At 43.5% G+C, this 17,693-nt stretch overlaps 1 protein-coding gene across 4 annotated transcripts in view; it reads right to left on the bottom strand.

Moving 5' to 3' along the window:
* Positions 1-17,693, bottom strand: part of LOC121277627 (muscular LMNA-interacting protein) — a 192,028-nt gene that overhangs the window by 45,071 nt on the left and 129,264 nt on the right. For all 4 annotated transcript variants that reach the window (XM_041187190.1, XM_041187191.1, XM_041187193.1 and 1 more), the window contains 4 exons: positions 5,626-5,697; positions 5,445-5,531; positions 5,269-5,328; positions 3,037-3,081 (listed from right to left, as the gene is read on the bottom strand). In XM_041187190.1, coding sequence (XP_041043124.1) covers positions 3,037-3,081; positions 5,269-5,328; positions 5,445-5,531; positions 5,626-5,697 — 264 coding nt within the window. The remainder of the gene's footprint in view (positions 1-3,036; positions 3,082-5,268; positions 5,329-5,444; positions 5,532-5,625; positions 5,698-17,693) is intronic.

Genomic DNA, 17,693 nt, shown 5'->3' with positions numbered 1-17,693 from the left:
CATCCTTGTTTTCAAATCCTACCATGGCCTCACCCCTCCCTTCTTCTGTAAACCCCTCCAGCTCTAAACTCCTCCAATTCCGGCCTCATAAGCATTCCCGGTTTTAATGGCTCCATCAGCTGCCAAGGCGCTAAGCTCTGGAAATCCCTCCCTCAACCTCACTTTTCTCCTTTAAGATGCCCCTTAAAACCCATCTCTTTGACAAACTATGGCCATTTGCCCTATTATCGTATCTGACTTGGTGTCAAATTGTGTACGTTAACATTTTAATATGTTACAGATGCTATACAAATGTAAAATGTTGTTGTTGTAGTCATAAAATTGTATCAGGCTTCTACCCTTAAATATAATCAAGGAACATTTTTAAAGTTGGTAAAATAAATTCAAAATAAAACATAAGCAATTACGTTCTATTCCACTGCCCGATGGTGAGAGTTCATTGAAGAATTTGCATTTTTGGCTATGCAAATAAATGAGTTTCAGCAGAAACTTGAACCATAACTTCATTTCAGAAAAATAGCACTATTTGCACCAGAATACAGATTGTGCCCAAAGTGGAAACTCCAATCCTGATCTTTAAAAATAGAGCACAGATCCATTATAGCTTGGCTAAGTGATAGTGGGCTAGCATCTGAGTCAGGAGTCTGGAAATTCAAATTCCACTCTGGGACTCCGGCTGATACTTCACGACAGAACTGAGTGAGTACCAGAGATAGTGGGAATGAAATACAACCTCAGGTAGACTGCAAAGTGCATGATAGCAGATATGCTGACTGTTACATACGTCCCATCCAATTTCCCTTCCCACTGAAGCCAATGTTCAGGGGAATATATAAAGTCCCATGGCATCTATTTGAAAGGTAGTGGTGTTCTGCAAGCATCCTTGGCAGAAAGCTTTCCCCAAACAACACCATTGGATAAAGTAGATTTACAGGTTAATTGTTTCATTGCTTTTTATGGGAGGCTGCATGCAAAACATCTGTCATTGTTTACCTACTGGGAGGCTGCATACAAAACATCTGTCATTGTTTACCTACAAAACAGTGACTAAATTTCAAAAGTAGTCCATTAGCTAAGAGAAGTCTTGGACATGCTGGTGACAGAAAAGGCTCTACATTGATCTATAGAAAGAACTTTTATTGACCAATAACAGGTCAAACTCTCAAATTGTTTGCAGACCCACTTTTGTACAAAAAGCACGCATAACCATTGTCAAACAGTATACTGTCCTTTCAAAGTCCTTATATTGTATGTTTGACCTGTCCACCATAGTGTAAAAACATTCAAAATGCAATTACTTCACAGCAGTAATACAACTTTTCATACACTAAAACTTAAAGTTATATAATTGGTAAGTTTTCTTTTCAAAATATTGTTTTCATGAGGCAAGAGATGTTAATAATGGATTTGGGAACTTTTTCCATTTCGGTCACCTACTTGACAGAGACAAGCGCTCGCAGCTCAGGTACAGCACAATTACATGTGATGTGTAGATACTTCTAACCTGTCCCAAGAATGTGTACCCACATCACAAGTGCACCCGACACTGCTTGAGTGTGAAACTTTTCCACAGCTAAGCTACTGCCTCCTCAGCATTCAACACCCACAACATGATCATCACTAGACCACAAATGATCATGTGTCATGAGACATTTATCATGTCTCTCCCTTAATAGACTCATATATCTACCATCCAGCCCTGTAAACATGTTTGTTTTATTATTTAATATCTCCATGTCCTTAACATTCAAACCTTTTTCGATCCATTTCTGATCAGTGGTGTCTCTAATAAATACTTCAATGATACATTATTGAGCACATTATCTCAGGGTGGAGGTGGTCTCACTAAAAGTAAACAGGTTGCTTTCCTCAATGGTTGGAGGAAAACACACTTAAAGTTATTGAGACCTCTTGGATCTCTGGTCCTATGCTAAATAACACTTGGGAGAAATTCCTGTGTGCTAGTCTTAAACTGATGAACATGTTCAAGTGAAATTATTCTGTTCTCTGTTTTAACAAAAGTTGTTCATCAATTCGTTCATGAAGTTGGAGGACTTTGTTGATCTGTGGATCTGTACCATCAGCATTTTCCTCTGAAATGAGGGATAGTTAACCACAAGTCAGAAAGGAGTGGTATGACCAAGATGCTGATGTCCCATCCAGTACAAAACAAGGCGTGCAGTCCTTATATACCTTGAAACAAAATTTGTACTAACAATGGAAACAGCAAACAAAATGAAAACGTACCCAATGACAGTTCTACCATCAAAGTATACAAATAATGAAAAGTCCCCTGTAGTTCTGTGGGATCTTTTACATCTACCTTAGAGAAGAGATAGGACCTCAGCTTGGTGTTTCATCCGAAAGACAACTAGCACCTCTGACAATGCAGCACTAACCTGGTACCATACTTGAGTGAAGCCTTGATTGTGTGAAGTCCCTGGAGTGGGAATTGAACCCTATTTGTACTTAAAAAGCAACTTCCCTTTTTACTCTTAATTTCTAATTTATTTTCAATTTCTAATTTGTCTTTTCTGATAAAAGCCAGCTAATGTTGGTTGGACTGTTGGATCAGCAGGAACTTGAAGACTATAAAGTTGGAAGTAAATGTCACTATGCATGAATGAGGTTTGTGTTTCTTAAATGCTATCCAAAGAAATCTGAACCTTGGAGTTTATGGCCCTGCATGGATACAAGAGATGAAGACGTAAAAAAATGTCACCCACCCTGCCTCGGCACCCCAACCCCATCCATCCAAGTCATACTTGATGGTGATCCTGAATAACCAGCCATCAGTGGGTGTTGATTACAATGAGACATATGTTTTGCATAAAGCACAAGTTATTTGAGAGGAGAATTAAACTTTTCTAGGTAATCATTAGCAAGGTTACTATTTTTGGCATCCCACAGCAAAAGTAGAACAACTGTAATCCTACAGAGTTTCATTTTGAGTACTGAATACTCAATATATCCTCTCTAGCAAGTCAGAAAATCTGATTACACTCAACATTTATCACAACAAAAAAAAATACTTACATATTTGGTTTCTCTCCCAACTGACTTTAGTGTGGGACTAACATGCTGGAAAGGAAAAATATTGAAGGATTACCTCTCAGCTGAAATGGAGGGGAAGGGTAGCATTCTTCTTTAGTGGCACTTGAAGCAATTATTTAAGAATCTCCAAAAACAATTGACTTCAAAATAGGTCAGCAAAACATAGCAAAGGCTGAAAAGCTTTTCATAAGAATTGCAATTTATTAGAGGCCTAGAATTAAACTTCAAAAGACAATCTAAGGACCTCCACTGTTATTAGCTTTCCACAGTTTGGAACATATTTTGTTCTTCTTAGATCCAAAGTGGATGACCTCACATTTGCCTACATTGAAATCCATTTGCCACAGTTTCATCCATTTGCTTGATCTATCAATATCTCTTTGTTATTTTATGCTTCAACCTACATTGCTCACTATATGCATTGTTGTCTTATTAATTATGAAATTCCTCACCCTTCAAAAACATGATTAGCGATGAGGGTGTTGAGCAGAGTTTTTGCCTCAAGGACACAGATTTCTGCAGTGTCATCTCCTGAACAAAGTGCACAGAAACATGTATGAAAATGCAGGATTGAGCTGCATTTTTAACTAGGGGCATTACATGACTTCCTATCATTGTAATTGGCACCATGCCATTTACCTGTGTAGTAGTTATTGTGTAGAATTCTGTAACCCGCCCAGTGGATTTAAAATCTAGCAGTTTTTTTTTTAAAAGGTACAAGAAATAACTTGGCAGCGGTTGATCATCTAAGCTTTTAAATTGGAAGGACAGGTGTGACCATCTTTTTCGCAGAAGCAGTAGAGTATGAAACAATCATAACTTTTTTAAACGTTTAGGGAATCTAATTGTTTTTTTTAAAAAGAGTGTTTTAAAGGACTCTTAAGAGGCTGCTTCAATTGTAAAGGGATTGATTGTAATTTTCTTTGGATAATAAGAAATACTGGTCCATGTGACCTCGTGACCCTTAATCTAGAAGCAGTACCATCAGGAGGGAAGTTAGACAAAAGCCATGTGGCATGACACAGAGAAGATAGACAAAAAAAGACTACTGCTGTAACAATATTAGGACAGCTGGAGGGTAAAGGTGACCAGCACACAGGTGCAGACAGAAAGAGAAAGCAGACAAAGGCAGAAAGAGGAAACACGTTGAATTCTTGTGAGGAGAAGAAAATGACTCTTAGGAGGAGGTCAGTTTTTCTATTTTGGCAGAAAAGGAGACAGGAGCTCCTGGAGGCAACATGAAAGCTAGCTAAAAAGGTTTAAAGCTTGGAAGGCAGTACAAATACCTTGGAGATGCTGAAGAGCTGCATGGTTTTAACTTAAGTGGCAAAACTGTGAATCAAGGTGTTATTGGTTGATTAGTTGAAAAATAACTCCGGAAAGCTACACCATCAGGAGTGGTGTGAACCGAGGAAGAGGGGGCTTTTGAGAAGTATGCCTTGTTGATGATAATTGTATTTGTGAAACTCAGAGATGAAATCCGTCGTCGGATAGGAACCTGACCTACCCTACATGAATAAAGAACAGCATATTATGGAACTGTATAGCTACGTAGTGCCACGTCTGCAGGGAATGATGTAGGTGGTTGTGGCTGTGTAAGACGTATCTTTGCTGTATCATCTATTGAAGGTGAAATTTACCTTTTTATTTGGAGTATTATTTGCCTGTTAATGTGCATTGATTCTGACTTTTGTTAAAGTAAAAGTTACAAACAGTGAAATCTTGTTCATAATTCCTTCATTTGGGGGTCATCCATGAAGATTGTAACAAAGTTTATTTAATAATAACAGCCATGGCATCAACAAAAAAATAAAGCCACATCACTAAAAATAAGAATAATAATTAATTTTCAACATCAAGTTATACGACAATCAGTTATAGGACATCAGAATCAAAAGATTCACAAGCCTGGAATAATAATGTGTGTCAACAACAGAATTTTGATGAACCAAGGAATTGCATTGCAATTGTAAAAGAAACATTTTATTCCACAGAGATTTGCCAGTGAGACTGAAAATGTTTAAACAGCGAATCAGCATATGATCATGTCCTTATTGCAGGTTGATTAAAATTGGCATTAATTGGTGCAAAACCGTACCAAAACTTGTGCCTATTTTTGCAAATCAATGTTGTCTAAATGATCAGATTCAGCAGAAACAGCACACCTTCCAAGTACATGCAAGTTCGACAGTTCATGCAATATTACTCACGTACTTTATGTGCTTTTGCATCCTGCGGCTTCTGCAAGGACTTGGGAGCAGAACTTGAGCAACACTAGAAGAGGGGAGGGTGAAATGTGAGGAACATGGTTAAAGGCATGTTCGGTGGGAGGAGGGAGAAAGATGGAAACAGGAAAGAAAATTTAAATGTTTGCTCAATTATTTTATTACCGTTGGCAGTGGATCCTCTAGCAATTGTTCAATTGTAGCATACAGTTCCTCAGACTGCTGCCTGAGACTCTCAGATTCAAATAGGAACTGTGTGAAGGTAAACAATGTTAGACATGTTAATTGTACAATCACCTATCACAACACCGGCAATAATAATTAATGCTGTGTCTGTAAAGCTTACTTGTGAATGGGTTTTCTCAGATGTGTTGGCTGCTGCAGATTCATCCAAGTCACTGATTGCTTCATCAATGGCCTATTAAAAGGAAAGGAAAAACCTTTCACAAACAACCACCAAAAATAGTCATATGGACCTTAGGATCTACCTTGATTAAAAAGAGTGCATCTCAATCAATTACTCACAAAAAGCCCCTTCCCCCCAGCAGCTGAGATTTTTTTATCCTGTGTTCCTGCATCATGAGAAAATACACTATAACACAGCCAGTGAAAATATCCATCCAGTAATATAGTCTCCAATCTGTTTCTGAACTAAATATTTGAAAGGTGTTACAGTTGGGAGTTAAGTCTTGTGGCGCAGTGGGTAGTGTCCCTGCCTCTCAGCCAGAAGCTTTAAGACTGAATACGAATGAGGCCTTCTTTCCTAAAAGTGGAATACATGGTCTGCATATGTGGTATTAACCAAAGGGGTAGCCTGGATGGACTCAGTGATCTTTCTCATTCTTTCCTCACATTCTTGGGCATTGCCTTGAGCTAATAAAAGAAGGCATTTAACTGTAGATTTACTACTGCTATTAAAAAACTTGTTCAGTGGCAATAAGAATTTCAAGAGGTACAAATGATACATTGACATTCTATAGTTTCACTCATCTCTCAGGCACACAGAGTTGAGCAAGATTATTAAATATCAATTGAACACAGCAATCTTCATCATTCACCTCTGACTGACGAAAGGAATGTCCAGGGCTCAGCCACCCTACAACCATAATGTTTCGCAGAGCATTTGATTAGCTCTGTTTGTACTCTTTCATATAATCTCCAATCTGTTTCTGAACTAAATATTTGAAAGGTGTTACAGTCAGGAGTTAAGTCTTGTGGCGCAGTGGGCAATGTCCCTGCCTCTCAGCCAGAAGCTGTAAGTTTGAGATCCATGCAGGACCAAATGGCCAAGGAAGGTGTGTTCATTATGTGGCCAAACAGGTCAAGTATCAACTTGTAATTCCTTTCAACATACGCCAATGGTAGGTGGTAAGAGCAAGAGAGATTCCTGCTCAGCCATGTGGTGGAAAGCACATTGGAGCCCCAACCATCACTATCCATTGCTCCAGGCTACAACATGTAAAAGTGCAAATTGCCACAGCAATGCGGACTCCCTGAATGAACTGAAACACAACACACCACCGTCACAGTAAGAGTTCAAACTATGAAAAGTCTAATCCTTGAGAAAAAAGGCCCCAACTTTATTCAGAAAATTAAGAATTCAAGTTTGAAAATTTAAAAACATGAGAAATTGAAGAAAATGAGCAAATGGAAACAAATTAAATTAAATAGAAGAACAAAGGTAAAAGGGAAATCAAGTTGAGCAAAAATAAAACCAAGTATATTGGAAAGATCTAGAAGAAAAAAACTTAAAAGGGAATAAATAACACAAAAATATCAAAGATTTAACAAAAAAAAATGAATGCAAAATATAGAAGGGGCAAAGAGAGAGAAGCTTGTTAACTGAGATAGTACCAGGGCTAATATAATAATGATCTCCCTAAGGGCAGATCCTCTGCTCATTTCTCCATGTCTTGCATGTTGCACTTCCCTCTTCAGTTTCTTGTAGAAGCCTCTCATTTCAATTTCAAGTTATCTAACTTTTCCATTCTCTTTTTACCCTCTTGGTTGACATCCTTCTCATCTTCCTTCAGTCACCTCCTTCAGCAAATTCTCATGCCTTAGAAAATGGTCACTCCAAACTTGTTGCCTCTTCTTGATGATTTTCACTAACTATTTTTCCTCCTCCACCACCATGAGAACTACTTCTTCACTTGAGTGTTCTCTTCAACTGACCCCTTCAGTCCTTCTCCAGAAACACATTCCACAACTTCCTAATCTTTGGATGTCCAGGAGTTACAATTCTCCAATGCGTATTTGACATGATGGATGTTCCAGTGTTGAAATAATATCCCAGAAATTTGTTGGAGCAGGACATCTTGCATCATGTCAGATTACAGTTAGACATTTTTCCTCGTCCTTCAGCTCAAAAGTGTTTTGCCCTGTAACCTGTAAATTGCCTGGATGTGAGTTAATAACAGAATGACCGAGCATCCGGCACCTTAGTGAACAATGGGTGCAACAGTCTATCGCCTTAATCAATGGGTTTTAATGCTTGGAGAAGGGAGTGGAGGAATGACAAAAAAGGAGAGAAGGAGAATTAGAGTTAATTCAGGTTTAGAAAGAGAAACAACAAGGAGGAAAGATTGGATTAAATGAAAAAAGAAAGAAAAGAAAATCATTTTTAAAATCCCTAACAATTTACCAGCTGTAGGAGTGATACTGCAGCTTAAATTGTTCCCTTTTGGGGCCAGAGGGGTTGAGTGGTATTGCTGGAACATTAATTTCATCATTAACAAGGCACATAAAGCTGTTAAATTCCAACTCTAACTTCCTGTGGTGAGATTAATGGCCAAATGGTGCAAATACAACAACTTCATGAAAATCAGTGAGAGCCCAGAGAGCGTGTCTTAGGGGAAATGTTACAAGGGGTAAAGTTAGAGTCAGAACATGAGCTAAGAATGGAAAAGTGGCAAAATAATTCAAAAGTAAAGTTACTGTCAGGGAGCAGGTGGATTGGTGGGTAACAGGTAAGTTTTAGGTTCTTTTATTAAATTGCTCATTTTTTCATGGTTGAAATTCACTTGATGGTAGTTTCCATTGTGTTTTAGATTTATAGATATAATTTACAGTACATTTAGCTAACTTTTTACTATTTAAGTATTGCACAGTCTTTCAGGGAGAGTTTTATAGGTCACTATCTCTGTGTCTTAGATATCAGTTTCTTAGGTATTTAGAGTTCAGTATCAAGTGTTTTAATGGTCAGGGTCCTAGAGATTCAGAGGTCGGTGAAGTTAAGGCTATAGTCAGATCAGCCATGATGTTATTGCATGGCGGAGCAGGCTCGATGGGCTGAATGACCTATTCCTGCTCCTACTTCTTATGATGTTATGAGCAGACAAAGAGTAGAAATATAGTAGCCATGGGGAATCAATAGATTATGGATATAGACAAGCATTTCTGTAACAGTAAGTATGATTCACAAATGGTACACTGAAGATATACTAAAGAGATTAGCATTACTAAATGTTGCCATGTCAACTATTCCAAGACTACAATGGCAGACTAATTGGGACCCACTACATCCTCCTATATGGGAACTCCAGGGGCGGAATCGTCCCAGATTTGCACTAAGTGCGATAGCGGGTGGGTAAAACAATGTTTTATATGAAATATTATATTATATTAATACTATATTTCAGCTCTTTTTTATTTTTACTTAGTTCTGTTGAAGGTCATTCAGACTCGAAACGTTAACTGTGTTCCTCTCCGCAGATGCTGCCAGAACTGCTGAATTTTTCCAGGTATTTTTGATTTTGTTTTGGATTTCCAGCATCCACAATTTTTTGCTTTTATACTTATCATCTGGCCTGGCAGACTTCCTGCTTATGCTCTCTCCATCTCTATTCATGCAGGATAAGCTCCCACACAACAAGAGGGAGAGGTTGCAGAGCAGTGGAGGAATACCTGAAATCAAGGTCCTCGTGGACTTTGAAAACAGAGCCATCCAGCTGGCTGGTGGGGAAATGGATCAGTCCTGTGCTGATGGTGAGGTCAGCGCTGCTCTACCAAATGAGGATCCAGCAGTGCAACATCCATCAAGCAACCATGCTGTGAGTGATGTGTCCTGTTTCACAGTCCACTGCCATGCACTAATTATCTCCCTTTGCTTTCACAGACATATCTGCCAAACAGCCGGCAGAGTCCATGACCCAGGACCTCCAATCGAGCCCTGTAGATACCTCTGAAGAGGAATCTGGAGGCACCCTCCTTGAACTCCCGTCACAGTGCTCACCCATACCCTCCACCAGCACAGAGACACACACCTTGGTGGGATCTAGCTTTAGAATAGCCTTGGGATCACAATCTGGTGAGCACATCGCACTGTCTGATCCACAATAGGTGGCAGCAGGGACTTCCCATGATGTTCAGCACTCGGAGGACAGCTGGAGGCTAGAACATTGCTGAGTCCGTGTCAGATGACGAGCCCCTGGACTCGGTCATGTCACAGTTGCTGAAGCTGCAAATGTAAGCTCAGGAACATCAGGAAGGAATGTCCGCTGTACTCCTCAGATTGCAAGGCACGATGGAGGAGTCTGTCAGCCTTCAGGCTGAGGTGATAGCGCCTGAATGCCAATGCACCGAGGTCAACACTGGCAGGATGTCAGCCGCCATGGAGACCTAGATCCAGGAAATTGATCCTGCACTGCTGCACAGGCTCAAATCCATTGCTGATCTCATACTTGGCCTCCAAAAGTGTGTACATGAGAGGGGTGTTGGGCAGCTCGATTTCACTCCAGCGATCCCTTCTCCTCATGGAGTCAGCCAGGGGACCTCGGGCACAAATAGGGAGGAGGATCAGCAGGTGCATCCATCCAGGTGATTCTGGGAATGTCTGGCCTATCTGAGTCCCCACTTCCTGTGTCCTCAGCAGCTCCAGCTCCACAGCCCAAGGAGGATGCTACTGCCACACAGCAGGACCCTGAAAGCAGGCCGGAGCCCTCCAGGTCTTGGCTCTCCAGGGAACACCCGCTAAGATCATCACAGGCAGGGTGTTGCAGTCAGTTGGCTGCCTCTGCCTCCGCTGTGGATGCCCGGAGAGCACCAAGACATAGCAGCAGGGTTAGGAAAGTTAAAATGATGTAACTCTTTTGAGTTAAAACCAATAAAACCAAATTAACAAAATTGGGATAAATCAGGCACAGCCCCTAATTCAGGTCAGCTGTAAAACCAAGAACAAAGTTTAAAGGAAACTTACAAACTTTAAATCAAAATGTAATTAAAGGGGTCAACAAAACACCCCAGTCCCCGTGGTGCCCACCGGGCACGGAAGGCCTCGAGAGTGCCAGCAGACACCGCGTGCTCCCTCTCCAGGGACATCCGGCCACGAACGTAGCCGTGGAAGAGGGATAAACAATCGGGTGGGACTCCCCCGTCGATCGCCCACTGCCTGGACCTGTTAATGGCCAACTTGGCCAGGCCCAGGAGCAGGTTCACGAGGAGGTCCTCCTCCTTCCCGACCCGCTTCCGCACCGGGTGCCCATAGATCAGGAGCGTGGGGCTGAAGTGCAAACAAAACATCAATAAAAGGTTTTTCAAATAACTAGAAAGGGAGTGCAGCCTACCACACCCTATATAAGCATGGTCCATGGACTCCACAAGACCGCAAAAAGGGCATGTGTCCTGAGAGTCCGTGAACCTATGCGTTCTCCTATTATAGGGGACTGCTGCATGTAACACGCTCCAACCCAGGTCCCTGATAGAAAGGGGGAGGACACCTCCGTAGAGGGCCTCCCGTTGGGGGCCTCCGCCGCCGAACGGCAACAAGGCACGCCAGGGCGTGTCCGGGCGGCGGACAAGGGCGAGAAAATGTAAGGTGTGCAGCAGCAGTCCGTACAAAAAGCTCCTCTTTGCCGTGCCAAAAGGCACAGAGGGCATGTCCCCGAGGTGGCTCATATTGCGGGGCACCAGCACCCGAGGGAGGGTTCGGGGCTTGGGGCCAATGTGGAATTCCGTCCGAACAGAGGAACGCTCAGACGGAAGACCACCGCGCACCTGGGCCACCTCAAGACCTAAAATTACATTGGGTCCAAGCACGGCCGTTCTCAGGTCTTGGATGGCATCAGCTGCGAGCTGGACACTCACAGACGAGCGACGCACCAACTCCTGCGGGAGCATCCAGCCCAGTCCTCCGCAACCCAGCACGTCCCCGATCCTAGTCCCCCCTGCGGCCACAGCCCTCCTCTCCGCCAACCATTGAAAAGGACGGAGGGGCGGATTCCTGAGCAGCGGCTCTCTGACGATAGCCGCTACTCCTGACGGGGGAGAGCTGCGTCGCGAGGTGACCATATTCCAGACTTTGATCAGGTCCTGGTAAAAGACGGGCAACGCCTGCAAGGAGCCACCGAGGCCCCTTGCACAGCCTGGGGACGGGTGTTAAGCACTTGTACATACTGTTCACTATTGTCAATACACTCCCAAGAATGTCTCCCTGCCTGTGGGTCCTTGTTCTGATGAGCAGTGTTCAAGTCACTCAGATGTGAAACTTTTCCGGACAGGATAAAGGCAGGTGTCACAGTCCAGGGCCTCGTCCCTGTGCTCTGTGCAGCCTTCAGACCAAAGTGATGGTCCAGCCTCACACTCCCTGCAACCTTACTGATGCCTGCACCTCCGTGGTGCTGGTCATTGATGCCAGAATGTCGTGGGCAGGTGTCACAGAGTTCCATCATTCTCTCTGTGCTCTCAGCACCTTTAAGGTGGGGCCGGCCCCCATCTCATCAGCTTCTGTGGCAAGTGACACTGTGCTCCTGAAGGGCTCAGGTGCTGAAGGCAGACAATGGATCAGATGCTTCATGGCTGCGTCTCTATGACCCTGATCACAGAGTGCAAGTGAGCTGCCTTCAGCCAGTCAGGAGTCAGACATTCTCAGAGGCTGTGTGAAGATCTATGGAGTGTCCTCATTCCATGTCGTCATCATCCTCCTGCAATCGAGCAATTATTAGGGCCTCCACTGTGTCTCCATGACAGGGGCATCATCACAGAGGGTATTCACATTGCCATAAGCCAACTGGAACCAAACGTTCACAGATGCAATGAGGATCTATGGTGTCTCCTCCCTGCATGTTGTCATCATCCTCCACAAATCTGGCAGCTATGAGGGCCTCCCAAGCACCTGCCTCATCTGGCCGGTAGAAGCACCTCATCCCCGTCATCGTCACCACCGAGGACCCCCTCACCCTCATCCCTGTCCGCGTCCACCTCATTGGAGGAGACCTCCAGCTCATCCAACTCCTCCTCAGCTAGCTCCTCTCCCCGTTGCAGTGCCAGGTTGTAAAGGGCACAGCAGGTGACGACGATGCGAGATGCCCTCTGTGGACAGTAGACCCTGGGTGTCGCTAGGCGCTGACCAGCGATGGCTCGCTGTGGCTCTTCCAGAAGCCCCAGCAGCCCCTTCTTCCTGAGGTTGCCACTCCTGCCACTGCATAGCCAAGCGCCTCAGTCGCTCTCTCCTCCAACGCCTTCACTCTCTGTATGCCATCAGTTATACAGCTAGTTCACCAGGCTCCATGACCCTGATGTACTCCTCTTGCAGGATGAAAGAGAGAGACACGTAGTTAGTATGAGTTAAGAACCTGTCCTGGTTAAGTGCAAAGGCCCCTTAACTCTTCCCAAAGAGTGCTGGCCACCACTTGGATGGCCAGAGATTAGTGCACTCCATGGCTGCCCGAAACCACACCCACCTCTGCCCCACTCCACCTGACCAATTGGCGGCAGCTTTGCCCACTGGGCTGCATGCTGTGCCCTCAGCTCAGGCGCAGGCATTCTCCTAACCCGCACTGCAAGGCTGCACTGTTAGCTTGAACCATGGGGGAGACTGGTCCAAACCGGCATGATGACATTGCAAGGGGCTGTGAGCACCTCCAGCAGTGACTGCTCCATGGCCAGCTTTAGCAAGGAGATTGTACATCGCGTGCTGTCATCCAAATGTTCTGTGGTCCACTAAAACGCTTATGACTTTGCAGTCAGTGCCGGGGTGGTTGGGGGGGATGGTGCAAGTTTTGGAGCTTTGATGCCTCTCCATCGCTTGTCCATGTCAGTGGAAAAGCACACCGATGTGTTTCACAACAGGACATAAAAGGCATGTACTTAGTGGGCTGCACTTTGAGGGGAACTTGGAGGTGAGTACACAGCAACGATGTGCAGCGAGCGCTTGGGTCGCTTGTTGGACTTCAAACTTGAGGAGTGTTGGCGGGAGGGTGGGGTTAAGGTGACTTCTGGCAGGGTGGGGGGCAAGGGCTGTCTTGCGGTTGAGGTGACTTGGGAGAGTGGGCAGATAAACCAGAGGCCCGACTCCAATCATGTCAATGTAGCTGCACCTGAACTGTCTCAGTTGCAGAGGAATGGTGACTTTAAACAGCGTGGCCGCTTCCCTCACCCACCCTATCCCCCACCCTGAATGCTTGTGTGCTATATTCAACCCCTTGCACCCCCTCTCCCAAGTCACCTCAACCGCAAGACAGCCCTTGCCCCCCACCCTGCCAGAAGTCACCTTAACCCCACCCTCCCGCCAACACTCCTCAAGTTTGAAGTCCAACAAGCGACCCAAGCGCTCGCTGCACATCGTTGCTGTGTACTCACCTCCAAGTTCCCCTCAAAGTGCAGCCCACTAAGTACATGCCTTTTATGTCCTGTTGTGAAACACATCGGTGTGCTTTTCCACTGACATGGACAAGCGATCCAGCGGTGGGAGGTGTGAATGATTCCAGCGGGCTGGCCTAATAATGATATGCTGATGTATTACAATGAGGTTCCTGAGGTCCAATGTCGGGAAGCGCGGACAATCGCAAACTGGTTTCACACCACTGAACATGCTCGACACTGGCGGGCACAGAAAATCCCTGCTCAGGGCAGTTCATGATTCCTGGATAATGTGTGCAGCAAGTTGCTTGAGGACAAACTCTGAAGAGTGCCTGGAGTCACTGCAGTGAATGCAGGCGTCTGACCTTCCCCTTCTATTTGGTCCAGGATATGATCACCCCACAGCCACAACAGGTGAGGGATGGGTGATGAGCAGACAGGACAGGAGAAAGACACAGGCAGCACAGAAATCCCCCAGACATTGGCACTCACTAACCAGTTTTCAGCTTTGAATGCCGGAGAAGGTGACAATACCTTGGAAGAATGCAAGAAGAATCAAATCCCTAGTGCCATGGGAGATTTTACCGCACACAGCCTATACTCATTGGAGTTTAGAAGAATGAGAGATGATCTTATTGAAACATATAAGACTCTGAGGGGGCTTGACAGGGTAGATGCTGAGTGGATGTTTCCCCACATGGATGAATCTAGAACTAGGGGGTGAATCTAGAACTAGGGGGTGGAGGTTCAAAATAACAAGACACCCATTTAAGAAGGAAATGAGGAGGATTTTATTTTCTCAGAGGATCTTTAATCTCTGGAATTCCCTTCCATAGAGAAAAGGGGAAGCTAGATCATTGAATACATTCAAGGCTGAGTTAGAGAGATTTTTGATTGACAAGGCAGTCCAGGGTTATGGGGGGCTGTTGGTGTAGACAAGAAAGTTGAGTTAAGGCCACAATCAGATCAGCCATAATGTTACTGAATAATGGAGCAGGCTTGATGGGCCAAATGGCCTACATCTGCTCCTATTTCTTATGATGTTATGAGCAAAAAAAACAAAGTAGAAATATAGTAAGCCATGGGGAATCAATAGTTTTGGATTTAGACAGACATTTCAGTAATGGTAAACATGATTCACGAATGGTATACTGAAGATATACTAAAGAGATTAGCATTACTGAACATTTGTAAGTCACCTAATCTCAATGGAATACATCCTCAGAAGCAAAGGTTGAAATTGGTCCGAACCTTACAATCATTACTGGATACAGGAATCATGCCAGAGGACAGGAGGGTAGCTACTGTTATACCACTATTCAAGAAAGGATAGAGAATGAACCAAGAAACCACAGGTCAGTCACCCTAACATCAGCGCTGTGGAAACTACAGGAAGCCATTCTCGGGGGCAAAATAACCTTTCATTTGGAAAGGCATGGGTTAATCAAGGAGAGCACAGAAGTATTTTTAAGGCAAATCCTGTCTGACTAATTTAATTGAATTTTTTAATGAGTGGATAAGGTAACAGGCAAAGCTGATCAAGATAGTGCTATAGCTGTACATATTGGATATATGGATTTTGGAAGGCATTTGACAAAATGCCACATAAAAGGCTTATTAGGAATGTGGAAGCTCATGAAATTAAGAGGAAATGGCAGTATGTTTACAAAATTGGTATGCTGATAGGAAGCAAAACGTGGTGGTGGATGGACGTTTTTGAGACTAGGAGGTGGATTTAGTGATGTTTCCCAAGGCTCAGTTTTGGTCTTCATTACTCTTTGCAATTTAACAAATGACCTAAACTTGGAGCAGTGTACGGAGCAGAACTAGAAAGTTTGAAGATGTTACAAAATGTTGCAATGTAGTAGATAGTGATGAGGTTGGTCAGAGGCTTCGGGATTACAGACAGTTTCTCGTGGTTTGGTTTCCACGTTAAAGAGTGTTCAGATCTCTTTTCGGATAACTTGTGACCTCATCTATATTAAGGAGGATTCCCTCTACTCATGAGTGACTCAGGTAGGTTTCTTGCCAAACTATTTTATTTACTCTATATACATAATCAGCTTTTAGGTAAGTACATCTCTCTTGCGTATAGACTATTCCATCTTTCTACAGTCTCTAGCACATGTCTGCTGATGTCACTGTTACAGCATGATACACATCATTATCTCATTACCATAACTATTAAACCATTATGCTGCATTGCCCTACCAGTATAATCTCAACCTTTTTAATAACAATCTTAAACCATTTCCTTAAATTATTTACATTACTTTCTCAAACTTATGTAACCTCCTTTACAGTTACAGATTATATCCAACTCCTATTCTTCCCTCCAAGTCACTGTTATAAAGAGCTTCAATCTCCCACATTGTTCTCGGCTATCTGGGAGGATGTTGTGGACATACGCGGTCACTCATCCTTTCCCCAGAAGAAAATAATATTGGTGGAGTGGGACCACAGCTTGCCACAATTGCTGCTCACTGGGATATGATCTCTACGATGATTGAGTGGAAAGGATCGTGAAACCTTTTCAATGAAAGACTGATCCAAGAAAGAAGACTTCAGGATGTGGACAATCACACTCTCTTGAACGGGGAGAGGTAAACTAGCATTTTCTCAGGAAACTTCTGCTCCCATTAAGCATACCAGAGAAAGGCCTGAAGGGATGAAGTATCTTCAATTTCGACAAAGAATTGCACAGGACGAAAAAGATATTCAGCATCTGAGATTTGAGCAAATCTGGAAGACAAGAAGAATGACGAAAATCCTGTAGGCATGGCAGGATACAAAGAAAATACGACTTCCCCACTGCACTTTGGAAATGACTTTCACTTTCTCTAGGTAGTGGTAACATTGCCACACTTGTTTTAGCATGAGGCTGCTTCATTGTTAGTAATAGGATAACTGTGTCAGCATTAGAAGATAGGACAACATCATTTCAACACTAGAATGAATCTCCAGAACTAAATCTAAACGAAATTTCTGTACAGGACTCTTCAAGTATAGAAGCTCTGTAGTTATGGCCTCAGCTTCTGCACTGAAGAGCAACTTTAGCAGAAGGATGATTTTCTGATGCGACTGAAGTGTGGGCATCAACTTACCTTTACACAAACTAATAGGCTATACTGACACTCTAGCAATGTGATCCACTGTGGAATCAAGCATTTTGTTCTCCCTGCACAGCTCTCTATGATCAGCCAGCGATTTACAATACATCACATTGGTAGATTCAGTGGAACAAATATACTTATTCTGCTCTTCGACAGCAAACACAGCTGACTCGATAAAAAAGAACAACAGATTTCACATTCTTTGGCAGTAGATTTAAAGATGGTACAAATCTCTAGGGCCTCATCTTCCAACAGATCACTTGTTGCTACCACAGCTCCTTTCTCATAATCTTCTGCAGGAAAGTGTCAACCTAGGATTAGAAGGTCCTCACTCCTGCTCCTATTTTCTATGTTTCTATGTAATGAGATCATGAATAAATTCATCTTTCAATGCACCATACCCGCAGCGACTGGCAAGCTATACAGGTCTGTAAGAAACAATTTGACTGATTCCTCTGGCCTTTGGCATCTCTGACTGAACCACATTCGCTTGATTATGACGTTCTGTTTTAGGCTGAAATATGCATCAAACACTTTTAGGACAGTTTTGAAGTCTCCAGAGGTCCCTTCTACCCCCGTCTCAGGATGACACCGTTGGCAACAGGCCACGCTGTGTAGAGGAATGAATTAACCAGGTGCTTCTGCTCTTTGACATGCAAAACCAACGCTGCTCAATACCTCAGGAAGTGTTTTTTCCACCACTCCTAACGCTAGCCTCTCTGTG

The sequence above is a fragment of the Carcharodon carcharias genome, chromosome 5 (assembly GCF_017639515.1).
Source record: "Carcharodon carcharias isolate sCarCar2 chromosome 5, sCarCar2.pri, whole genome shotgun sequence".
NCBI lineage: Eukaryota > Metazoa > Chordata > Chondrichthyes > Lamniformes > Lamnidae > Carcharodon > Carcharodon carcharias.
This window is presented reverse-complemented; position numbering and strand designations above follow the sequence as displayed.